The sequence below is a fragment of the Lutra lutra genome, chromosome 4 (assembly GCF_902655055.1).
Source record: "Lutra lutra chromosome 4, mLutLut1.2, whole genome shotgun sequence".
Taxonomy (NCBI): Eukaryota; Metazoa; Chordata; class Mammalia; order Carnivora; family Mustelidae; genus Lutra; species Lutra lutra.
In genome coordinates, this window is record NC_062281.1 from 172696841 (window position 1) to 172720783 (window position 23943).

The 23943-nt window shown below is 54.9% G+C and overlaps 1 protein-coding gene across 10 annotated transcripts in view; it reads right to left on the reverse strand.

The window, feature by feature from the left end:
* Positions 1–20980, reverse strand: part of ZNF362 (zinc finger protein 362) — a 39672-nt gene extending 18692 nt beyond the window's left edge. The window contains exons 1-4 of one of the 10 annotated variants that reach the window (XM_047725138.1): positions 20179–20980; positions 16956–17046; positions 1365–1428; positions 943–1189 (exon numbers count right to left, since the gene is read on the reverse strand). In XM_047725138.1, coding sequence (XP_047581094.1) covers positions 943–1189; positions 1365–1428; positions 16956–17029 — 385 coding nt within the window. In that variant the 5' untranslated portion in view covers positions 17030–17046; positions 20179–20980. The other 9 variants (XM_047725140.1, XM_047725147.1, XM_047725139.1 and 6 more) reach the window with 9 other exon arrangements.
* Between the last annotated feature and the right edge of the window lie 2963 nt (positions 20981–23943).

Here is a 23943-nt window from a genome sequence, read left to right on the forward strand (position 1 = left end):
CAGCCCCGGCCTCGTGACACCACCTCAGGACTGAGCTCACCTCCTTCCCTACCCCATGCTTCCTCCTGTGATTCCTGCCCCCTGACCATGCCTGGGCTCTTCTCTCAGGTCTTCCCTCTCTTTACCCCTGGGGCCAGCCCAGCACCAAGCCCTGTCCATTCCCCTCCACAACTCTCAGATCTGTCCCCTTCTCCCTGTCCCCACTGCCACTGCCTGATCCAGGCCACTGCTCTCCTACAGATCTCCCTGACTCCTTCCCTCTCCCAGCAAGCCAGTCCCCACCTCGCACCCAGACCCAGCTTTCCAACCCGAATCTGAGCATTTCCCTCCCGTACTTAAAAATCTTCAGCGGCTCTGCACTGCCCAAGGGTAAAGTCCAAACTGCCCAGCCTGGCCCACAGCACCCTTCACATCTGGTCTGTTTCCTCTCTAGAGACCAGCTAAAGCCAAAGGTCATTAACACCCGGGCTCGAACCACACTGCCTGCCTCTGCCTCCTACGGACCATACAACTCTGCCTCGGTTTCCTCATCTGTTAAGTGGAGACCTCACGGAGAGAACGAAATTGTTGTTTCCTAAGTCAAAAACGGTCGAGTGTTCAACCTAATACTGTCAGTGCCCACCGCACAGGCTGCTGGGAGTAGTAAGTGACCACTGGGGCCACTCACAGGCGCTCGCCTGGAACCAGCTGCCATATTACCAGCGTAAACACGATCATCCTCTCATGGTTTGGCCCTCCCACCGGGGCTGACCTTCTGTTTCCCACCCACACACCCGCTTAGCACATGCTGTTCCCTCCTGCTGATCCACTTTCCTCATGAACAGCCAACCTTTCCCCGCACACCGGCCCCTTCCCTCACCCACAAGTCTGGTCAGGGCTCTTCTGTGGATTTAGGGGGCGGGGGTCCTCCCAGGACAAGCCCCCCCTCCCAGCCCACAGTACCTGTGACGGTGCTGGTGGCCGGCCGCGCGTGCAGCGCCACGTCGGGCTGCGGCACAGCCTGCGGGTGCAGCCCGGGTACCTGCTGCAGCTTGGGCAGCGACATGACGGCCTGGCTGCTCTCCGCGGGCGCCGGCGGCACCAGCAGCGGCTGCTGCGACGAGGCCGACGTGGGCGGCAGGTGGGGCGGCCGGATCTTCTCCGCCATCAGCTGCTCCTTGATCTTGTTAATCAGGACCAGGTTGTCCAGCTGCGGGCGGGAGAGGAGAGGCCCTGAGGGGGCTGGGGCCACATCCGGGCCACCTCCCCAGGCCGCGGGTCCCCCGCAAGTGGGGAGCCCGGAGACCCGCAGGTCAGGCCGAAGCCCCAGGCAAAGCAGAGCAGCTCCAAGGGGTTGCACCACCAGAGGACGACGCTCGTCTTACCTGGCTGGGCATGGTGGGAGGAGGGGGCCAGAAGTAGGGGTTGTTAAATCGAGGCTCAGCCATCCTGCGGGGAGAGAGCGACTGTCACAGGGACCCTCCCCACCCGCCTGAGGCGAGCTCCCATCAGCCATGCCCACTCAAGTCTGGCCCAGTGTCTGGGACCCCCGCCCTCATGGGACACTCACCCTGCAGCAGGGCAGGCCCCCTCCCAGGCCCAGGCAACCACGTCCCTAGGCTGAAAAGTCAGGAATTCAGAATCTCCCTCCGTGGGCCCCAGAGGGCAAAGGTCAGAGACAGACCAGCTATGCTCCCAGTCCCCCCATCACCCTGAGGCCAAGAACAAGCCCCATCCCCCGAAAGGGCCCAAGGCTGTAGAGCCCACCCCATGGACCCATGGATTTCACACAGAAGCCCCCCACCCCACTCCACCCCAACCCCACTCCCGCCAGACAGAGACACACTGGGGAGTCTTGGGGCAACTTTGTAAACGGCCACAGAACAGAGGTAACTGCCCAACCCAGATCCTGGCCCTTCTGACCGCTGTCCCCTTGAGGGCAGACATCTTCATCAGAACAAGAGGGTAGCCTGGGTCATCAGATATGGCCACTCTGAAGGGCAATCTGGTACTATGGTTTACAGAGACCCAAATGATTACTGCCCTTTGACCCAAAAAATTGTTACCTCTGGAAAGCTGTCTTCAAGTAACACGCATGGACACGGGCAACATTTTACCTACAAGGATGTGTCAGCACACTCTGCTAAAGGAGCGACTTGAGGAGGCCTGCAGCTAGGACAGTTTGGGGCTCTTCACTAGAATTATGTGACAGTCTACTGATGACCCTCACCTCTCCAAGTTCCATGGCAGGCCCGGGCAATTAGGCCATTCAACCAGGGCAGCGTGAAGGATGGGCCTTCAGAGCTATTTTACTCTTCCAGAGGGTTCCAATCTTCCTGCAACCCGAGAGTAAGTCAAGAAGTGACTTACAGGGATACCTGGGTGGCTCAGCCAGTTAAGCCTCTACCTTTGGCTCAGGTCATGATCCCAGAGTCCTGGGCTTGAGTCCCGCATGGGGCTCCTTGCTCGGCGGGGAGCCTGCTTCTCCATCTCCCTGCTTTGCCTGCCATTCCCCCTGCTTGTGCGCTCTCTCTCTCTCTCTGATAAATAAATGAAATCTTAAAAAAAAAAAAAAAAAAGTGACTTACAGGGACCATTCTGAACAGACCTGCTCTCCACCAAAATTCTCCTATAGCTCTCTCCCTAAACAGAAATTACTAGCCTAAATACCTACTAGTATTGATGCTTAAGTAAAACTGTTTATTTTGACAGGAAAGGCCAAAGTGAAGTGACTTTGACCTCTTTTCCTGGTCCTAGAAGCCCAAGGAGCCCCTAGTGGAATTGCAGGCAGAGGGTTTTAGGAGAAAACTCTCAATACAATCTAATCTCAACACTCTTAATAAAGACTTTTGATACAGATTATCCTTATAATCTTTACTTGAGAAATAGGCACAGGAGGTATTATTATGCCATTTTATAAGTGAAGAAACTGAGGCTTGGAGAGAGGGGGAGGGACCTGTCCAAGACGACAGGGCTGGGTGCCAGAGTCAAACTAGAAATCGGATTTGCTCAAGCCTTTTCCTCTGGGGAATTTGCTTTGCAAACCCCAGTCCCTGGTTGAGCCAATAAACCACATGCAAATGGCTGGATACCTACACAAAACGACCTCTGCCTTTCCCTCCCAGCCTGGGGGCTGCTTGAGGTCTGAGCCTGGCCAGGCTGAGGGTCAGACAGCCCCTAACCTCTCAGGGCTCTCCTGCTCCCTCTACCCACAGATATCAAGCTGCCCTTCCCTCACAGCCCAACACTAAAAAAGCCCTTCCTGCCTAGAGTTCTCCCTGACTGTTCCAGATCCCTTTCTCAGAAAGACCTCAACACAATAATGACAGTGAGGAGGCTGCCACTTATCAACTGCCTCCCTTGTGCCAGGCACATCGACACTCAAAGACAGGTACTCTCACCATCCCATTTTATAACTAAAACTCAAGTTCAGAGAGGTAGAGTGACTTGGTCAAGGTCACACAGCATGGAAACAGAGCTGAGATCCCTGCTCTAATCTGCCTAACTCCAAAGTCCAGCTGATCGGTCCCCTAGCTGTTCAGGGGAAAGGCAAGGCATCCTGACTGCAGGCTCGTGAACAGGCCCTGTCTTAGGATACAACGGGCACTGCCCGGGGGGCAGGCACCCACTCATCCAGCAGCCTCAGGACCTGCTGTCCACCAGGGAAAGTGTGAAGGGAATGGAGCTGGAGAGCCAGGGAGAAGAGACTCCAGGCTGGGGGCAAGGGAAGCCAGGAAGTGGATACACCTGTCTCACCCATCTCAGTATCCCTGGCAGCCACGCCGAGAGGTGACCCACATGAGTTGCATGACAGAGTGAATAAATGAAGGCACGATCATCAGAATTCAAGACAACCACACACAATGCGGCAGTTTACAAAGCTCTTCTGTGCCCACTGGCATTCTCCTCAGGGCCCTCAGGAAGCAGGGAATAGATTCACCCCCATTTTGCAGAGGGAAGCACTCTGCTCCAGGCCACAAGGATGGGGGAGACCAAAGGGAGCACCGCACTGCGATGCTGAGCCTCGGCTCTCAGAGACTCAGTGCTCCTCATCTGTGAAATGGAGTGAAACAGGCCGCTCTGCCTCAGGCCTGACCTGGCCCAGGGCTCTGCCTACTGCTCCAGCTGTTCCTCGGAGTTCTGTGGAGGCTACCCTCTTCTCCTCCTCTTTAGCTCAATGCTAAGTTCAGGCTTCCCAAAGGCCCAGCCTGGTCAGGGAGATACCAGGAAGGTGGCTGGCCTAGGGTCCCATGGCTGGGGTCGAGCATCCTCTCTGCCACTCGTCAGGCCCTTGGGCGGGCAGAGATGGCCCCTCGCCCCCGCTGGACAAACAGGCTCACAGAAGTGAATGGTCTGCCCTGGGCCACTTAACCTGATCCCCACAGTCTCCTCCTAATTTCTCCATGTCCTTCTCTGGCAGGTCACAATTTCATGATTAGGTCTGTGCCCCTGGCCCTGGCACATACCTCCTGTGCGTCAAAGGTGAGGAAGGTGGGCGGGGGTTGACCATTTGCTGGGTGTCAGGCCCACTGCCAGGTACAGCTCAGGAGTATCTCCAGGGAGGCTCCCAGCCAGCCCGTGGGGTGGGGGGACCCTTGGGCAACCTGGGGCCTGCACGACGTGGCGGGCCATCGCCAGAGGTGAGCAGGTAGGGTGAGCAGGAGGACTGGGCGAAGCTGCTCCGACCTTGTCAGAAAGGAGGGGTCTGAAGCAGGAGACTGGTCAGGTGTGTGTTTAGGACAGGTGGACAGGGCAGAAGCCCACAGCCCCAGCAGAGGCGCGGATATGTGCAAGTACGAGGCAGGTTTGGGTCCATGAGCCCGTCACCTTCAGGCACCAAAAAGAGAGCCAGAAAGGGGAGGTAGTGAGGGACTGGCCAGCCAGTGGGGCGCTGAAGGCCTGCCAAAGGGCTGGGCCGCAATGCTGGTGGGGAGAAGGCATCAGAAGCTCCAGAGTCAAGGGTGACTGAGGTCAGAGGGAGCAGCAGCCTGAGGGCCAGGCCGGGGCAGGGGCAGAGGAGCAAGGTGGCCTGCGCCTTTGAGGTCCTGTGGGGACAGGCAGGACAGGCTGCTGGCTGGGCGGGATGTGTCCACTGGCTTTCAAGCCCCCAAGGGAAGGCGAGACTGCTGTGAGCCTCGAGACACACAGCCCGGACGCTCATGGCGGGGCAAGTGCACTACCATTTCGTTTTTCTTGCTCCACAAGGTGAAGAAAGTCAGAAAGGTGGATGAACGAAACACCTAGTGCTGCCTCTGAAACCAACGAGCCCGTCCACCATCTGCCCATCCATTCGCTCTGGATACATCCTCTGGGCCGCACGGGGTCAAGAGCTGGGGTACCTGAGGCAAAAGGGAGCTCCCTGCTGTCCGGGAGCTCCCAGCTAAGTGGAGGAAGGAGATTTGTGACCCACAAGCTTCTGCATGAAAGAACTTTCTCCTGAGCCCTGCTACATGTCACCGAGGACCCTCCAGACCACCTCCTCATGGCCTCGTGCTGCCTGGACCCTCTGTGAAACTGTGACCCTGGGCTCCTTATCTCGGTGTCTCTCAGAACTCCCACCCACAAGCTACGCTCCTGTGTCCCACCCACCTCATCCGTGGCTGGCCCACCGGCTCTAGGACTCTAAATACAGTCCAAGTCCCAAGTCCCTGCCCTCAGACGGGGCCTGTCCCTGGAGCTCCAGGCCCACCTTCCAGCTACCTCCCTTTGCCTGTCTGGTGGGCTGCTTGGACTCAGCAAGCCTAAGCTGCACTGGGTCTTCCCCCAAGACATGCGCCCCCTCGAGCCATTCCTGACTGTGAGCGGGCACCCCCATCTGCCAGATGCTCCTGCCACAGACACACGTGTCCCTATACCTCTCAACCCTCCCCGCCCAGCTCAGATCCACCACCAGCCACTGCCCCGGAACTGGATTCCAAATTCTCCCTCAAATCCACCCACTCCTCTCCACGAGTCCTAGCTATGATCACCTCACCTGGACCATGGAACAGCCTGCTTTGTTTAGAGCCCAATGCACCTGGGTTCAAGTCTCAGCTCCAACTCACGAGCTGTGTGATCTGGGGCAAATCAGTTGCTCCTGCCCCCCAAGTTAAGGGATGAGCAACCCAGAGCCAGGGGCCTGACCCAGGATGGAAAAAAGGATCAGGGGGGACTTCCCAGTGGAGGTGATGCCTGCTTTGGGTCTTAAAGGATGAGTGGGAGCGAGCCAGGCAACAAAGGAGCGGGGAGCATGGCTGGCAGAAGCAGGAGCCTGAGCAAAGGCCCAGAGGTGAGAAGCAACACGCCGTGTGCAAGGAGCTAAGCGTTCCAGTGTGGACTGGGAGAGGGGACATGAGGCTGGAGCCAGCAGCCAGGGAAAGCTGACAACATCCTAGGCCTGGAGTCTGGACTCAAAGCAATGGGCGATGGGGCAGAATCTGTGGTTTAGAAAGACTCCACTGACTAATGAGTGTGGACAGGACCGGAGAGACCAGGGGAAGAGGCAGGAGACACCCATTAGGAGGCCCCTGGAGAAGGGGACGGAGGGGAGAGGCAGGGAGGACCTGAGCTGGGATGTGGAAGAAAGTGATCAAAGAGGCCTGGCTATCCAGTTGGAGCTGGAGGCCAAGGAAGCATGCACCTCTCCCCTCCCACCTTGTGGCCCAGGAGGACCTCGGGTCCCCCCGCAGACAAACACAGTCACAGGAACATGCAGACGGCCCCACACACGGACACACGTGACAGACACAGACCTATGGTCCCAAACATAGACAGATGGGGACACGGAGCAGGAACCCACAGCCACCAGGACACGGAGTCACAGGTGGGTGCTGTCGCAGGAGGGTGAGTGCACATGACCTCGGGGACAGACCCAGAAGGAAGCAGGGAGGGCACGCGAGGAAGTTGGGATGAACATAATGCCTTAGTCCCCCGCAAAGAACAAACCCCTCATTGACAGATTTCAACCTGGAATCACAGGCTCCTTACCTAGAGTGTCCTTTCCCACTTGGTGAACTTCTACTCATCCTTCAAGACCCAGCTCAAGTGTTCCCTCTTCTACGGAGCTTTCCCTGAACCCCCAGTCAGTCACTTCCTCTGTGTTCCCAACAGCACCTTGTATATGGGAATAACAATAACAATAATAATAAAATGGCAGCTACCGTCAATTTCAACACCCACTACGTGCCAGACACTGTGCTGAGTATGTCATATGCATCACGTCACTGAGTCTTCCCGATGCCCCTGTGAGACATGTATTTAACAGAAGAGGAAACTGCAGCTCAGAGAGGTTGACCAACTTGCCCAAAGTCACACAGCTAGCAAGTAATGGAGTTAGGACACCACCCAGATCTGGTGCAGCACTACAGGGCCATCACACCTGGTGTGGCTATCTGTTTCCCTGGGTGACTTCCCCGCCAAACTGTGAGTTCCTCACAGTTACAACTAGTGCTCGTTCACCTTTGCCATTCCAGCACCTAGCCCAACATGGTCTCAGAAACTCTCTGGAGAATAAAAAAATAAAATAATATCGACTCCCTTTTCTTGAGCACTCACAGCGGGCCAGGAACTGTCTAAGGGAATTTTACAGCCACTATTTTACTATTGCAATAGACCTATGATACAGATGAGGAAACTGAGGCCCAGAGAGGTTAAGTAATGTGCCTGAGGTCCCAGAGCCAAGTCTAGATTTGAACCCAGATCTGCCCATGACCCTTTCCTAGGAAGATGGCCCGAGGGCAGCCTTGTAAGCTCCACAGAGGGGTACCATGAGAGGGGGCAACGAGGAAGGTGCACAGCGGGTGGGAGGCCCTGCCCCTAGGGAGGTCCAGGTATAGTACAAACAGACAGACAGAGAGGACAGGCAGCCCAGGGGGAGGACGGCAGGATGCGGGTCAGCAACTGTCCCACCCCCGTCCCCAGACCACCCCACAGGCATTAAAAACTGAGATTTGCCCAGACCCCGTGGCCACAGAGGAATGAGCTCCCAACGAAGAAAATGGGAGAGAGCAGGACCCAAAACTGTCTGGACACTATGATTACGAGGAGGCAAAAATAAAAACCTGCGTCAGAAAAAGCAAGCTGCAGGGAACCACACCCGGGGGAGGGCTGGGAGAGGTGGCCGGAGCTGATCTGGTTTTTGTCTTTGTTTGTCTGATTTCGATTCTCTGTAATGTCGTTCAGTTGCTTTTATAATGAAAACAATAAATTTATTCTCAAAGAAAAGACAGAAAATTGTGGGTAGCCCAAGGGCAGAGGGGGAACAGATGGAGGGTCTTGGAGGCATGGCGGTGCAGGTGGAAGCCAGGGTCAGCTGATGGTGGGCACTCAACTGACCGCTAGCTGCCAGGCCCCGCACAGCCCCCCGTCCTCCGGGTTCATACAACCCAGCTAGGCGGCAGGGGGTGTCAGCAAAGGCTACCTGGCAGATGGAACATTCGGCGTGCACTTTGGAGCTGTTTGAAGGTGGGGAAAGGTCTCCACCACCTTCTCTGCCCTGGTCCAAGCCCCCTTTGGCTACTGCAGGAGTTGCTTTACTGGTTTCCCTGCCTCTACCCACAGCCCCCGTTCCATTCTCCTATTGCAGTTGCTGTGAGATTTCTAAAATACAAAAGCAGATCACGATATTCACCTCCTTAAAACCTTCCATGGCTCCCTACTTCTCTCCAGACAAGACCTGGACTCCTTGGGCCTTATGTATCAGGCCCCCACTGACCTCTGTGGCATCAGTGATTCTTCCCACCTTATACTCTGACCAGCCAGCCAGAGAGCTCCCCCAGGGTTTCACTTCCTTTCTTATTTCCTAAACTTCACTCAGGCTACCTCCTCTCCCTGGAACCCTCTATCCTCCCCACTTCACTGGCTAACGCCAAATTATCTTCAAGCTCCAGCGTATGAACCACTTCCTCCTGAAAGCCTTCCAGGGCTGCTCCACCTCCACCCTCCTAGGCTGTGTCAGGTGCCTCTCCTCTGTTCCCTTTGTGCCCTGCACATCCATAATCAGAGCACATATCCCCCTATTTTCTGTCTGTTTTCTTGCCCATCTCTATTGTCAGGCACGCTGTCAGGGCACAATCACGGCTGAGTAATTTGTCTTTTAAGCCCTGCACAGCACCTGATAAACGTTTGAATGAATGAATGAATGCACTAGATGGAGGGAACTGAAAGGGTCATGGCCTGGATAGAGGAAAGTCCTCTCCCTCATCCTGGCACTATACTGTCCCGGGTGTTGCTCTGTTTCTTATTTCCTAGATCTAAGCCCTACCTTCCTAAGTGAGCTGAGAAGGGGCTATATGTGCTCCATAAGGACAAGCAGACCAAAAAGGATGTTTGTTAACAGCTAATCACACAGAAAATGGCTGTGCTTCCCAGGCAGTGAAAATTAAATGAGCTTCACCTCTTAAAACAGCAAAAAGAAAGAAGAAAATGACAATACCCAATGCTAGTGAATGTAAGATGAAACTGGCACTGCTAGCCATTGGTGGGACTGTAAACTGGAACAAACGTTTCTTCCCCCGCCCCCTGCCAAGATTTATTTCTAAGTAACCTCTCCACCCAATACGGGGCTTGAACCCACAGCCCTGAGATCAAGAGTCACATGCTCTACCTTCTGCACCAGCCAGGCACCATGCAATCATTTCTGAAAACAGTCTGATAGTAATGTGTCAAGAACTCAAAAAAAAAAAAAAAAAAAAAGTTCAGACCTCCTGGCCTCGTGATCCCATTCTTGGTCATCTATCCCTAGAAAATAACCCAAATATAGACAGAGTTTTATGTACAGAGTGGTTTGCTTCAGTGAGGTTTTTTGTTTTCGTTTTTTTGTTTTTTGTTTTTTACAATAACGAAAAACGAAAGAGCCAAAATTTTAAATAGGAGGATGGATCTGTAAGTCATGGTACACAGAGACGTGGTCTGCAATCATTAATAGCCAATGTTTACTGGCACTGTCATGACTCATTCAACACTCATATCAACCTTACCCGGAACTGAAGCAAGGAGAAATTCGGTAACTTGCCCAAAGCCAAGCATGTACGATGGGAACCCAGAAAGTTAGGCTCCAGAGCCCATGCTTTCCACCTGACACTGGATCTGTTAGAAGGAAGGACTGGAGCCACCCTGTGGTTCCAATGTAGAAAATACTCGTGAGGGGTGCCTGGGTGGCTCAGTGGGTTAAACCTCTGCCTTCGGCTCAGGTCATGATCTCAGTGTCCTGGGATCAAGCCCAACATCGGACTCTCTACTTGGGGCGGAGCCTGCTTCCCCCTCTCTCTCTACCTGCCTCTCTGACTACTTGTGATCTCCCTCTCTGTCAAATAAATAAATAAAATCTTAAAAAAAAAGAAAATACTTATGATATAGCAGTTGTCAGGGAGATGGGGTAGGGGAGCAGATTTTTAAAAATTGTATGTGTAGACAGGGCAATGACATCTATATAAACATCATTTACTGAGAGAAGGGAAGGAAAAACCGGAAGGCTAGCAGTGATGGTGCCTCAGGCTTGGGGTGAGGGCAGAAATCGCAGGTTAGGCTTACCTCATTTCCCTAGTCTCTGACTTTTCTGCAGGGTAGTTATGTGACTTCCTTAAGGCATATTTTTCATGAAACTAAAGGTTCAGTAAGCTTGAGCCAAGCAGGACAGCCCAGCCCCTGCCCACAGCTCCACGAGGATTCTGGTCTCAGGCCCTAGTTTTACCAGGAGGAGAGAAGAGCTCGGAGAGAGTGGGGGGCTTGTTAGGTCCCACCATGAGCCCTCCAGCCCCACCCCAGACTCCAGCCAGGAGCACAGAGTCAGGAAGGGGCTTCAGAGGGGAGGACCAGGTCAAAGCCTGCCCAGGTCACTCATGCCTCCTTGAAATCTCTCTTGGGTTCGCATCAGCTTGGGGGTACAGCTCCAAATCCCCAGCACAGCACCCAGAGGCCTCTGCCAATGAGGCTCTGCAGGCCACATGTATTCCCAGCAAGTACATCCCCACAGCCTCCCCCCACCCTATCCCCCGTAGGTCCCCAAAAACAAGTTGCACTTTCATGCCACCATGCACAGGCGCCACAGCCCTGGAGAAGCAAGGAGGGGAAGCCTCCTTGCTCACTGGCCCCTCCACAGCTGTATTTGTGGCCTCTTCCCCTGAGCACCCCCAGCTTCCTGGATCTCCTCCATCCCAGCCCTGATCCCACTCTGCTAGAACTGCCCGCTTCCCTGTCCACCCAGTCCCCCACGTAGCTGTGAGCTCCCTGAGACCAGGGCTTGGGTCTGGTTCTTAGTGACAACCCCACACCCCAACTTGACCCCACAGCTCACCCGGCTGTTCCCTAGGTCTCAGCTGAACGGCACCTTTGAATTCTCTTCCAGCACGCAGTGGACTGCCCAATCATGCACACCCACGGCCCCCTGCTTTCTCTGCCGCCTCTCTATCATGCCTCCAGATAATCCCTCCAGTCGTGACCCACAAGGACAGGGCCACCAATGCGGCCCCAGGGCCAAGCTCTGGCCAGGTAGTAAGTGCTCAGATGCCTACTTCGTGCCAGGTGCTCAATAAACATTCACTAAGAGGGAAGGGCTGTCCTTGAGAGGAGGGGGTCTGTCCACGTGCACCTTACAGACTTAGAAGTTTGCCAGGAGAGCCAGAGGGTAGAGGGACAACATCCCCAGCAGAGGGGCAGTGTGTGCAAAGATACGGCAAACTGCTAGCTTCCTAGGGTAGCTGAGGGTTCTCAACCATGGTCCCTGCCCCAGAGTGACAACAAGTTGCTGCTGGGGCTCAGCTGAGCTATGGGGTAGGGGCGTTCCTGGGAAGATGAGCTCATCCCACTGAGAGATGCATGAAGCTTTCACGAAGATGGGACTTACTAATGGGGAAAGCAGAGAGGTCCAGAGATGCCAGAGAAGGGCAGGCCAGGGGGTAAAAAGTTCATGTGCCAAGGTTCATGTGGCAGGAAAGCACAAAGCATCACGTTTGGTCGGGTGTGGATATAGTGCAGGGATTTGCAGAAGATGGAGGGAAGGGTGGCTGGGTAGTTGACAAAGAGCCAGAGTTCCAGGCTATGGTGCTTGGATAAAAGGCCATGGGGGGGCCATGGAAGGTCTCTGAGCAGGGGAAGGCCACAGTCAAGGTTTTCAGTAGACAGGACAATATGTGACCAGAAGGACAGCCTGGAAGTGACGGGCAGGAGATGGTCTAAAGGGGAGAAGCTGAGGTTCCCCATCTTCCCAGCTTGTGAGACACCCACGTGCTCCAAGTCTGCCTCTCACGATCCCTCTGCCCTTCACATGTCCCTACTCCATGCGGCCCAGAGGGCTGAGCCCCAGCTGCTGGGCCTCACCCCATCCCCAGGACCCAGGCCGCCTCGGGAGCTTGCTCCTGGGAACTTCCTGTGAGGACCGAGGCTCCCGAGGGTCCTGGATCCAATTAAGCCGGGTTTCTGCAGCCCGGCTGAGTTGGAAGGGCAGTTCTCATTTCAAGGGAGGGACTAATTGGAAAGAGCAGGGCTGCTACCCGTGCCCTGGTCAGTGGAAGCTAGGATGCTGCCATTCGCCTCTCTGTCCCTCCCGCTCCTGTCCCTCCCTTTCCCCCACACCAGCCACCCAGAGACACCACCCTCTCCGAGAGCCACAGGGTTCTCATTTAGAGAATGGGCTGGGTTACCCTTCTCAGACTGAGAGAATGTTCTGCAGGCTTTGAACACAAGCCCTTCTCTACTTCTCTACTTCCATTTCCCCTGGGGACCCCCAGCTCCCATCCTCACGGGAAAGTCCTTCTGCCAGCATGAACGGACAAGAAGAAGAGGAACAGAGTACTCGGTTCATGCCAGGCACCGTGGGGAGCATTTCAAAATACAGCACACATTCAGAAAGATGCTAAGAACATAAACGAACAGCTAATGACTTAGGAAACACTGATCCAGGCACCCAAGAAGCCCTTACCCGATGCCCCTTCTGCCAGCCCCTGAGGGTTCCACTCTCCTGGCTTCTTCCCTAATCTCTTCCTTGTTTGGAGTCAGGAATGAGGCTCACACCCAGTCACGGCAGCTGGTGAGGGCAGAGGAAACTCAAACCCACTGCTACCAGCTTGCTGTGTGACCTTTAACAAGTCCATTTCCTCTCTGGGCCATTGCTCCTTCCTCTATACTTTCTTTCTTTCTTTTTTTTTTTTTAAAGGCAGGCTCCACACCTAGCGCAGAGCCCAAGGTGGGGCTTGAACTCATGACTCTGAGATCAAGACTCGAGCGGAGACAAAGAGCCAGATGTTTAACCGACTGAGCCACCCAGGCGCCCTGCTTCTTCCCCTAAACCAGCTGCAACTAGGGCACCTGGGTGGCTCAGTGGGTTGAGCATCTGCCTCTGGCTCAGGTCATGGGGACTGAGCCCCACGATGGGCTCCCGAGCCAGGAGTCTGCTTCTCCCCTTCTCCCTCTCCTTCTGCTACTCCCCCTGCTGTGCTCACGCACACTCTCTGTCAAATAAATAAATAAAATCTTAAAAAAAAAAAGAAAAGAAAAAGAAAGAAAGAAACAAAAAACAGTTGCAGCTCAATCACAGCCTGGGCTCTGGACCCTCTGAGGGACAAGGTGGCAAAATCAGGGGTTAAAAGTACAGTTTCTGTAAAAGAGAGTCCAGGTCAAAGCCCCAGTTCAGGCCCTTGGGACTGTTCCCCAACAGAGGACAGCAATGCTGTCCCCACAGCACTGCCTTTTGGAATAAATAAGTCAAGTCCGGAGAGCAGTGCCTGGTGCAGGAAGGACTCTGGAAGCCTTAGTTGCTGTTCTGTTAGAAGGTTCTCTCAGGCATGAGGGAGCCCTTCCCAACATTCCAAAGACCCACAGGGAAATCTGGCCAACCAGGGAGGTTAACTGGGCTGGGGGCGGGGGGTCAAAGCAGCTCCGGGAGGCTTTCAGGACCCACAGGGACTGCTCCCTGACTGCTAGAGAGCCAAGTCTGGGATAAAGTCCAAAAGGGAGAGCCGACTGCCGAACCCCGGCTCTGGCCTGGCCCCCAGAAGCTTTCTAGACAGGTCCTAGAGGTCCGGGGCTGGGAACCCCTGGCAGGTGGTCATAGCCAGTTCTCACGCTGTATGTACCTCAGAACCCTGGCGGGGGTGAGTGGGGGGAGCAGGCAGGCAGCCTACAGGGCAGGTCAGACAGAGCTGAGGACTGGGGTGGAGGCCAGCAGACAGAGTGGGCCCTGAGCAGGCAAGTTAGCAACGGGAAGGTTGGGCTGGTCAGAGAGAAGAGAGGGGAGGGCCTGGGGTGGACATGTGGGGAGGAGTAAAAACAGGTCACAGATCTACCAGTGGCCTGGCCTGGCCAGACCAGACCCACCTCCCCCTCCCCCAGGTCTCGGGGTTATCACTTTCTCCATGTTCCTTGATTTCCTGCCTCACTGTCTTTGCCCGGGCTGTACCCTCTGCCCTGATGGCCATTCACCTGGAAAATGTCACAGTTCAGATGATCAGTTCTTCCCAGAAGCACCCTAGCCCTACATGCACCTTGATCCTTACTCGTTAGGGTAAACCCAACACCAAGAAGCTATACGGAAGCCCTCATCACAGAAAAGTTTCTCCTTCCTCGCACTGACCAAAACCTGCAATCAGTCATCATTCGTGGGCTCCTCTGTGGAATGTCTGTCTCCAGGACGAGGGTAAGGGCTACATCAACTTTCTCACCTCTGTCTGCAGCCCCGAGCCTGCGGCCTGATACAGAGTAAATGCTCCGAAAATACCATGGAAAGCAGGCGAGAAGCAGAGCTCCGGCCGGGTGTGGACACGCACGCGAGTGCAAGGGCAGACGTGAGGGATCATGCGCGAGGCCCAGGATGGGAGGCTACGTCCTCGTGGGTGGAAATGAACGTGTGTATGTAAGTTGTAACTCCCGTGTAAGACACGCATGTGCACACGTGTGCCTGCGTGCAGACGAGAAAGCAGGCGTGCACCGTGAGTGTGCGTGGACATTAGCACTGTAAGGTGTGTGTGGCCTTGGACAAGCCCTGCTCCTCTCCCCTCCTGCTTCATTCCCCCAGTGGACAGAGTGAGGTTTGCCTAGATAGTCTCTGAGCCCTACCAACAGAGATAGGCTTTCCCGGGGCTCCAAGGAGGGAGAACGGTCCTCTGTCCCCAAGTGCTCCAGCACCGAGCGAGCACCCAGCACAGGGCTCCAGGGGTGGAGGAGCGTGCGGCGCGTGCTCTGGACACACACATTCACTGTCTGACTCACACATTCGCCGCCACGCATCAAGGCCGCCTGCCCTTCGAGCGGCTCACGACCCAGTGGGGAGAAAAAGGCTATGGAAGCCATGAAACCACAAGGTCAAAAGCACCGGGAATCTACAAACATCATTCCCTAAATGTTATTCACAGGGCAAGTGCGGCACTTTACACTTTGTGAAGAAAATCTTTCCGACAATGACAACTGTCTGACAAGAAGACAGGCGGGGAGCCTGGGGAGGAGGGAACTCCCCACCACCCTGGCTGAGATCAGAGGCCCTTTTGTCAAAGATGTGGGAAGGGGATTCCTTCTCTCTGCAGGAGTCGGTTGAGGTTGGGCTTCCCCTCTGCGGCTGTGGGATTCTAAGAAGGAGTCCCAGAGTGCCAGGTTCGAGTCCTGCAATGCCCCTGATGAGCTCTGTGAACTGAGGCAAATTACCTAATCCCTCTGTGCCTCAATTTCCTCATCTGTAAAATGGAGGGGGGATGAAAACAATGAGAATTCAGTATGTTAACATTTATAAAGTCTTTTGGAACATGGCCTGACACAAAGTACTTGGTGCTGGTCCCTTCTGCAAGCTTCTAAATCCCAGATCAGACCACACGAAGACTCTAAGCGTCAAAGGTCCTGAGGTAGAAAGCTCTTCAGATGCTAAGAGTCTGAGATTGGAAGAGACTGTGATTCTTAGAGGCCATGATTTAATCATCTCGTTATTTCCTAACGAGAGCCTCCCGGGGGAGGAGAGGACAGAGCTCACGGTCCCTTCATCTCCCAGGCACTGCCCTGCAGCCAGGGTCAGTGCCAACCCAGCTCCACGAAAGCCCTCGCCAGGCGGAGCCGGAACCACCTGCCCACTCGCCCACATGAGGTGGAAGCAGGTTCAGCAGTGTAGATAGGCACAAAACGCAAATAAACAAATCGATGAGAAAGCTCCGGATACCGATTAAGAGCCGCAAGGCAAAGTAGAAAGGGCACTGACGTGACCGGGTCACAAGAGCGGGAAGCTATCCCAGGGCAAGTGGTCAGGGAAGCCCCTCCCACCCCGGTGGAGGTGACCTGAGTGGAAACCGGTGAAACAAGAATGTGCTAGCCATGCACACATCTATGGGGAGAGAGCTCCAGGTGGGGGATATGCAAGGGCCCCCAACAATCCGTACATTCAAGGTGCAGAAAGCGGTTGCTGGGGCTGGAGCGGGTGAGCCTGGGGGCACAGGCAGGGGAGTGGAGGGGCGGGTAGGCCCAGCTGGACCATGAGGGGCCCCTGTAGGCTCCACAAAGGACTTTGGGTTTTTGTTCCTCGAAATGCCCTGGCAACATCTGAAGAATTTTAGCAGGGGAATATCAAGCAAGGGCAGGGCTTCCAGGGTCCCCGGATCACTTGGCTCACCCTGAAAATATCATGATGGTTTTCAAAACTCAAGGTGGGGGCTGGGGAGGTGACCAACATTCCTTATCGTTCAGTTGGTATATTCTGAGCTCCTACCACAAGCCTGGCCAGGGCTCTTGTTATCCCACGTACTCTTGTTATCAACCCCCCAAGTCCACAAGAGATTTGCAGTGTACCCATTTTAAAGATCAAGAAACTGAGGTTCAAAAAAGGGAAGAACGTGCCCAAAGTGATATAAGCCATGTACCACCCGGTGCAAACTGTGAAGTCCGATCCACAAATGCGACTTGGTCCAGGGACCCAGATCTACCACCATGACCGTCTGTGGAACTAACTCTCTAGTATTTTCAAACCAAGAGACCTCCCCTGTGACACATGCACGCACCCACAAATACTGCCCTGGCTGTGCTCCTCCTACCTGCAGTCTTTTTCCCTGCTGGCTTCAGAGCCCAGGAGGACTGTCCTTGTATCTCCCGTGGCTGTCCAGCCCATGCTGGGTGAGCTGGACACTGGATGGATGGAAGGACAGAGGGATGGATGACTGAAATGGCTAACCACTAAACTAACAAATGCATAATGAAAAGAATAAGGGAATGATCTAGAAAGCCAATGAATGAATAACTGATGGCTAGTTAGAAGAAGAAAGGGAGGAAGGAAGGAAGGACGGAAGGAAGGAAAGAAGGGGGTGGGGGAAGGACTCTGCTTTACAGAGAGGCAGGGCAAGGAAGTGTCTCTGCCCAGAGAAAGATGGGCCAGGCCGGCTTCAGACCTTACCCACACACCAGCTTCCTCTCCACCTAGGGCCATCTTGCCTCCATATCCCAAGCCCGCAGATAGCCTATTTCTCAGCATCTCAGACAAACTCATGTCTCTGTGAGGTGTTGGCCACTGTAGCACCCACTAACCCATCACCAATCACCAGCAGCAGCAGCAATCACTGCTCCCCAGGGTCCAGTGGAGCCTAGCAGAGGGCAGAGTGGTTCACTCTCAGACCTCTGAGTTTCTGGTAGAGGAAGGGACACAGGAGACCAGGGCTCTGGTCCTAGCTGGGACCCAAACTGCTGGGTGACTTCAAGCCAGTGGCTTCCCCTCTCTGAGCCCAGATGACCTCTCAGGGCCTTTTCAGTTCAGACATTCTACAGGGTTGGGGCCTCTAGATTTTTACACAGTGCCTGGGTCAGCAAAAGAATTAGAGAGACCAAACACCAGGTGGGGAAAAGCCCTATTTACAAGCATCAAAGTCCACCTAGAGAAAGGCCTGGACAAGGAGTTGGGGGGCTTGTGTTTAAGTCTTCCTCTGCCACTGCTCAACCTCTCCAAACCTCAGTTTCCTAAATTTTGAAATGGGGTTAAATATCCCCACCTCAACAATTTCACCACAAGCAAGTTTCTGGGGGAGGCTGATAGGGTAATAAGCACACACTCCAATAGGCAAACTGTATTCCATTCACAAGGAAGGATTATGCTGGCCGGGGTGGGAGCAGTGAAGGGGGACATGCTATCCCATTCCAGTCCACTTCTGTCCAGAAAGACTCTTCTAGGAGTCAGGGCCTCCACAGAGAACAGAGGAGAGAGCCCAGAAGTGGGAGTCTGAACATCAGAGTCCCTAGCTTAGCTCTCCTTCTAACGAGCAGTGTGACTTTAGGCAAATCACTTCCCCTCTCTGGACCTGTATCTGCACCTGAAATACCTAGCTTGGTACCCTCTGGCCCAGGCATGCCAAGTTCTGCAGCCCTGAACCCCTAAAGCCCACCCTTCAATCCCTGACTCTGCTCTCAGGAAGCTCACATTGTCCTTTGGAGCCAGGATATAAACCAGGAGTGAGACAAGAGGGTCTCCGTTCCAGGAGATGCTGGGACAGAGGCTAGAAGGGCTCAGGGTCCTCTCAGGACAAACCTTCCCAAAGAGGTAAAGACCAGGCCCAACCTGCCTGGTGCCTTGGACAGCGCCTGCCACTCCAGACCTTTGGGCCTGGTCTTTAAGACCCTCCTGCAGCCTTCAAAGCCAGCAGGTTCTGACCCGTCCACAAGATACTTCAATAACTTCACCCAAGTACAAACTGCCTCCAACAGAGGAGCCTTCAGGGTGCGGGCAGGAGTAGTAGAAAAGGGTAGAAGGGCACCACTAGGGAGAGGCTCAGACTAGCAAACCCGAGCCCTCCCCCTAACCTTCTCTTCCCCCTCCCCTCAGACAAGACCCACTGGGGCCCCCAGCCTGCACCCTGACAAAAGCCCACCACCCAGGGGCATCTGCCACCAGATGCCACCTCCAGAGGCCAGGAGGCCCACCAGATCAAAGAAGGGGCTCTCCAACTGCCAACCGCCAAACACACACACACATTTGCCGGAGGGCTCCAGAAGCCACCCCAAGGCCCAGGGCATGATTCCCGCCTACAGGGGCCACCCCCCCACCCCGGCCACCCATGAAGGAAACAGCACCCCCCCCTCCCCACACACACACTGCTCCAGGGCAGGGCAGGGGAGAGCAGAATTATTTCCTCATGCCCGGGGTCTGAGCTGAAAACCATGGGCCCGCTCAGAGCCCCTACTGCCAGCCCTCTCTCCCAAATCTGAGGATCTAGTTCCTTACAATGCCATTTTTATAGAGCCTTTTCCAAAAGACATTTCCTGGTCCCCCCAGGTCCCCATCGCCAGCCCTCCACGTGCCCCCCGCAGCTCTGAGGAAACCGGCAGTTAACTTTTTCCCAAAAATCCTGCAAAGGCGGCTGGCTGGGGGGAGAAATGGGCCTCGAGATCCTTTCGCGGCATTTCACCGCCTTCCAAAAAAAAAAAGAAAAGAAAAAAAGAAAAAGGAAAAAGAAAAAAAGAAGAGCTTTAAAAAAAAAAAAAAAGAAAAGAAAACTTTTGGAGTTAACTTTAAATTCCCAACCCTCCCCCCCAAATCACCCAGCGGCTTCCTTTTTTTTTTTTTTTTTTCTTTAAAGTGCAATTGCATTGTGTCTCACCTCCCCGAAAGGCTCGCGGCTCTCGCCAAAGAAAAGGAAAAAAAGCCAACCCTTCGGGTGCCCCCTCTGCTTCCAGCCGCCTCTCCCACATTCTCAGACAGTTTTATTAAAATTTTCAGACAAAAGAAAAACAAAAATGGCAGCCTGGCTTATTTTTAAAACAGGACAGGGACGCCATATTCTGCAGATCTGCAAAAAAGGGGAGAAATCCGGCACTGGCCGCTCCACCGGGCCGGCTGCAAAGTGCGCGAACCGCGCCGTTTGCAATCCGTTTATTTGCATTAAGCCCCATGAATCATTGTTTACCGGAGAATTGCAGCAGGTTTGAATAGCCCGGCTTAAGAAAACACACACAGAGACACACACACGCACACAGACACACACACACACACGCACACACTCGGAGAGCAGACCTAGACACGCCGCCGGAGACACTTCCTACCCGCGCGCCGTAGCCGCCGCCGCCGCCGCCGCCGCCGCTGCTGCTGCTCCGGGCCGGGCCCGAGGCGCAGGCGGCCCCGGGCCCTCGGAGCGCCCCGGCCTGCGCTGACAGCGCCCGCGCCCGGCCCGCGCCCCCGCCCGAAACTCGGCGCAACTTTCCCGCGGGCGGGCGCTCGGGCGGGCGCCCGCCGCCGCCGCCGGGCCCGCTCCCCGCGCGCCCCGGGCCCGCACGGACCTGGCTGTGCTGGCGGCGGCTCCGGGACGCGGCCGCAGCCCCGCGCCCGGCGGCCCTTGCAGGGCCGGGTTGGGGCTCCGGCTCCGAGCTCCGGCTCCGGCTCGGGCTCCGGCTCGGTGCGGAGCCGCGCGCAAACCTTCCGGGTCGCCTGCTGTTCACTTCTGGGTTCTGCAAGCGCCGAGGCGGCGGCGGCGGCGGCGGCGGGAGGCTGGGTCTGCAGCGCCGCGCGGCCCCCCGTGCGCTCGGCGAGCCCCCGCGCCAGGCGCCCGGCTCCGGGGGGGAGGGGGGGCCGCGTCGGGCCCCCGCCTCTCCGGCTGCGCAGCCCGTCCGGCCCCGGGGTCTCCCGCGAGTGGGCAGCGCCGGGCGCGGGCGACGGCGCGCGAGGGGAGGGGGCCGGGCTCCGGGCGGGGGGCGGGGGCGGGCCGCGCGCTGGGGGCCCCGTTTGGGCCCCGGGGCCTCGTCTCGCGCTCGCCGCCGCCGCCGCCGCCTGGCAAAGTTGCGCCGCGCCCCCCGCCCGCGCCGCGCCCGAGGCAGAGCCACAAAGGAACTCCTCGGCCCCCTCCGCCCGCCCGAGCCGCGCGGGGAGGGCACCGGCGCCGGGCCCTAGGCCAGCCCCTTCCCCAGCGCGGGGGCTCCCGGGGCCCCGGCGGCCGCGGCCATTGTCCCGCCCAGGCCGGGCCGCCGCCTCGCCGCCCCCTCCCCGCGGCGATGGCGGGCTGGGGACCCGGGTCCGGCGGGACCAGGCTGCCCTTGGAGTGGGGGGGTCTCCTGCGCAGACGGCAGGCAGGAGGGGACCCCCGGAATGGGTTCCCACACCTGGTAACCAACGACCGTGCTCAAAATCCAGGCTGAGATTTTTTTGTTGTTGTTAAGGCGAGGACATGGAATGGGGGCAGAAGTTTGTACTGGCAAGGCCACCCCTCCCTCTGTAGGCTCCGGGCGTCCCTGGCCCTAGGCCCGAGCCCCTAAAGGGTGGAGCCGCCTAAGGCTGTCAGCGGCTCCTCTCGCAGAGTCTATCAGAGGTGGCACCGGCTGTCCCCAAGCTCCAGACCTCAGAGCCATCTGCGTGTGACTCCTCCTCCCGCCTCACCCTCCCCAGCCAATCAGTCACCAAGTCCTTCGGTTTCGGCCTCCCGGGCTGTGTCCGCTTCCAAACTTCACTTCTACCTGAGGAGACGGCCCGGCCCTGGGTCCTTTCACCGACTCAGACTTCTGTGACACTCACTGCCACCCAGCCTCTAGGCCAGAAGAATCCAGGCTGGCCTTACCCTCAGGGAGTTCCCAGTCCCCAGGGAAGGAGACACACACACACACACACACACACACACACACACACACACGCAGGCACACACATAATCACCTGCCAGTGTTTGCTGGTCCTCCCGGAAGCATTCCCCAATTGGGTAAATAGTGATTGAGGACCTACGATCCCACACTGTGCTGATTGGCTGAAAACCCAGCTATGAACAAGTTGCACGAAGTTCCTGCCCCCAAGGGGAGTCCAGTCTCCCACAGGACGTCCAGACTGCAAGCAACTGGAAGAAAGGGCCTACTTAGGCCATTTGCTTTCAAGCCCCAAGCACAGCCAGCACAGAGCAGGGCACAAATCTTAGTGTGGCCGGAATTAGTTGGGATTACAAAGTACAAGAACGGGCAGGGAGGGGAGCGGTGGGGAGGACACAGAGGAGGCCACTCTTCTCTGGGGTGGAGAAGGGCTTCGGAAATTGGATCTGGGGTGAGCCAGGTGAGGAAGTTTCCCCTCCAGTTTCTAGGGGATGGTAAAAGTATTAACCCCCTGTTGAGGAGCTTAGTGAGATAAAAATAAATGGGAAAGGAGACAAATCTTTCCTGCAAAAGAATTCAAAATAATTTATGGAGATATTCAAGGAGGGGGAGCAAACTCTAGGCTCTTTAGGCATGGGCTGCGCCTAATGACTTTCTTCCAAAGTGTACAGTACAGAAAGGGAGGGCAAAAAGAGTAACTTCACAGGGGGGAAACCTGACAGCTACTACCTCAGCTGGGGGATCAAGGCTAACACCAACAGTCACAAACTACGTTTTCAGTAGGTACCTGATATTATGTGAACTGATATTATATGATAAAAGTGGCACTTTACCTTTACGGTCTTTCTCCCAATAACCTACAACACCAGTCTTGGCATGAGAAAAACATCAGACCAACTCATATGGTGGAACAACTTAAAGAATGCTCAACCAATACTCATCAAAACTGTCAAGGTCATCACAAAGTAAGTCTGAGACCCTGTGAAAGCCCAGAGGAGCCTACAGAGACAGAACAGCTAAATATACTGTGGTAGCCTAGGTAGGATCTTGGAAAAAAAGACATTAGGTAAAAACTAAGGAAATCTTAATAAACTACAGATGTTAGTTAATAATAATGCATCAATAAAATATTCATCAGTAATTATAACAAAATATAACAAATGCACTAACTTAAGATGTTACCAATAGGGAAAACTGGGGGAGGGATATTTGGGGATTCTCTGTAGTATCTGCTCCATTTTTCTGTCAATCTAAAACTGTTCCAATAAAGTCTACTACTAAGAAAAAAAATCCTAAAAAAGTGTACTAACCCACATTATCGTTGATGTTGTTGTACAATGAAATGATGCTTGACCCAGCATCTAGCACATTCTAAGGGCCCAACAAATGTTATTATGTTACTACTATCACCATCACTGTAATTATAGGTGCTTGGAATAATACATATAAAAGCACTGGAGTTTAGAGTGGAGAGGGTGATGGGAGACAGAATCCTGAAGGCTTTGATTGCTGAGCTGCGGTCTTTATAAGGGATTATGGGCAGAAGGTACCACAGTGTGGTCCATCTCTGCCTCACTAACCTTTTGTCTTACCACCTGGAAAGCTATGCTCCAGCCAATCAAGGTGGGGTGCCATCATGGACCTGGCCATCTCCCTTCTAAGGACTTTGCACATGCTGCTATTCACGTCTGCCTGGGACCTTCGGTCCTTTTCTCCCCATCTCTTAAGTCTCTGTAGAACACCCACTTGTCAAGGCTTGGCTCAAACATCACTTCCTCCCTGAAGCAGTTTTAGATCCTCTACACGGAAAGAGGCACTTTCCACAGGTTCCCAAAACACCATGGTCCTCTAGTCATACTGCTGGCAAAGCACATATCATGATGCATTAGAGTAAATGTTTGCTGAATGGATGGACAAATGATGGTGTAGACTACAAGTCTGCACTCATCCTCTCCAGTTCTTCAAGTCCTCATTCTTTTCCAGGAAGCCCTCCATGACTGCTCCAACCAATAAGCTCCCTCCATCTTCTTTAACTTCTACAGTTTAGCCCCTGGTTATACTCTAACTGTTGTATGTATAAGTATCTGTCCCTCGGATGAGAATAAATTCTTTGAGGAAGAAACCATGTCTTCCATGTTCTGTGTTTTCACTCATTCACTCATTCAACAAATATTTACAAAGCACATCTTCTGCGTCACAGACACCGGAGAGGCAGTGAATTAGATCCAGGCCCCACTCTGATGGAGCATGTTAGGACTGTGAATTAGTCAACATAAACCAGATTCTGCTGCAGAAACAAAGAACTCTGGAACCTCAGAGACCATAACATGAGAGTCTTACCGTTTCTTTCTCTCTTGTGCCACATGCCCATCCTGGGGCCTCTACTCTAGTGGCTCAGAGAGCTTGGCTGAGGAGTTCCTACCATCTTGAAGCTGAACCCACCGAAGGAAATGCATGCCCTTTTAAGTTCCCAACGCAGAA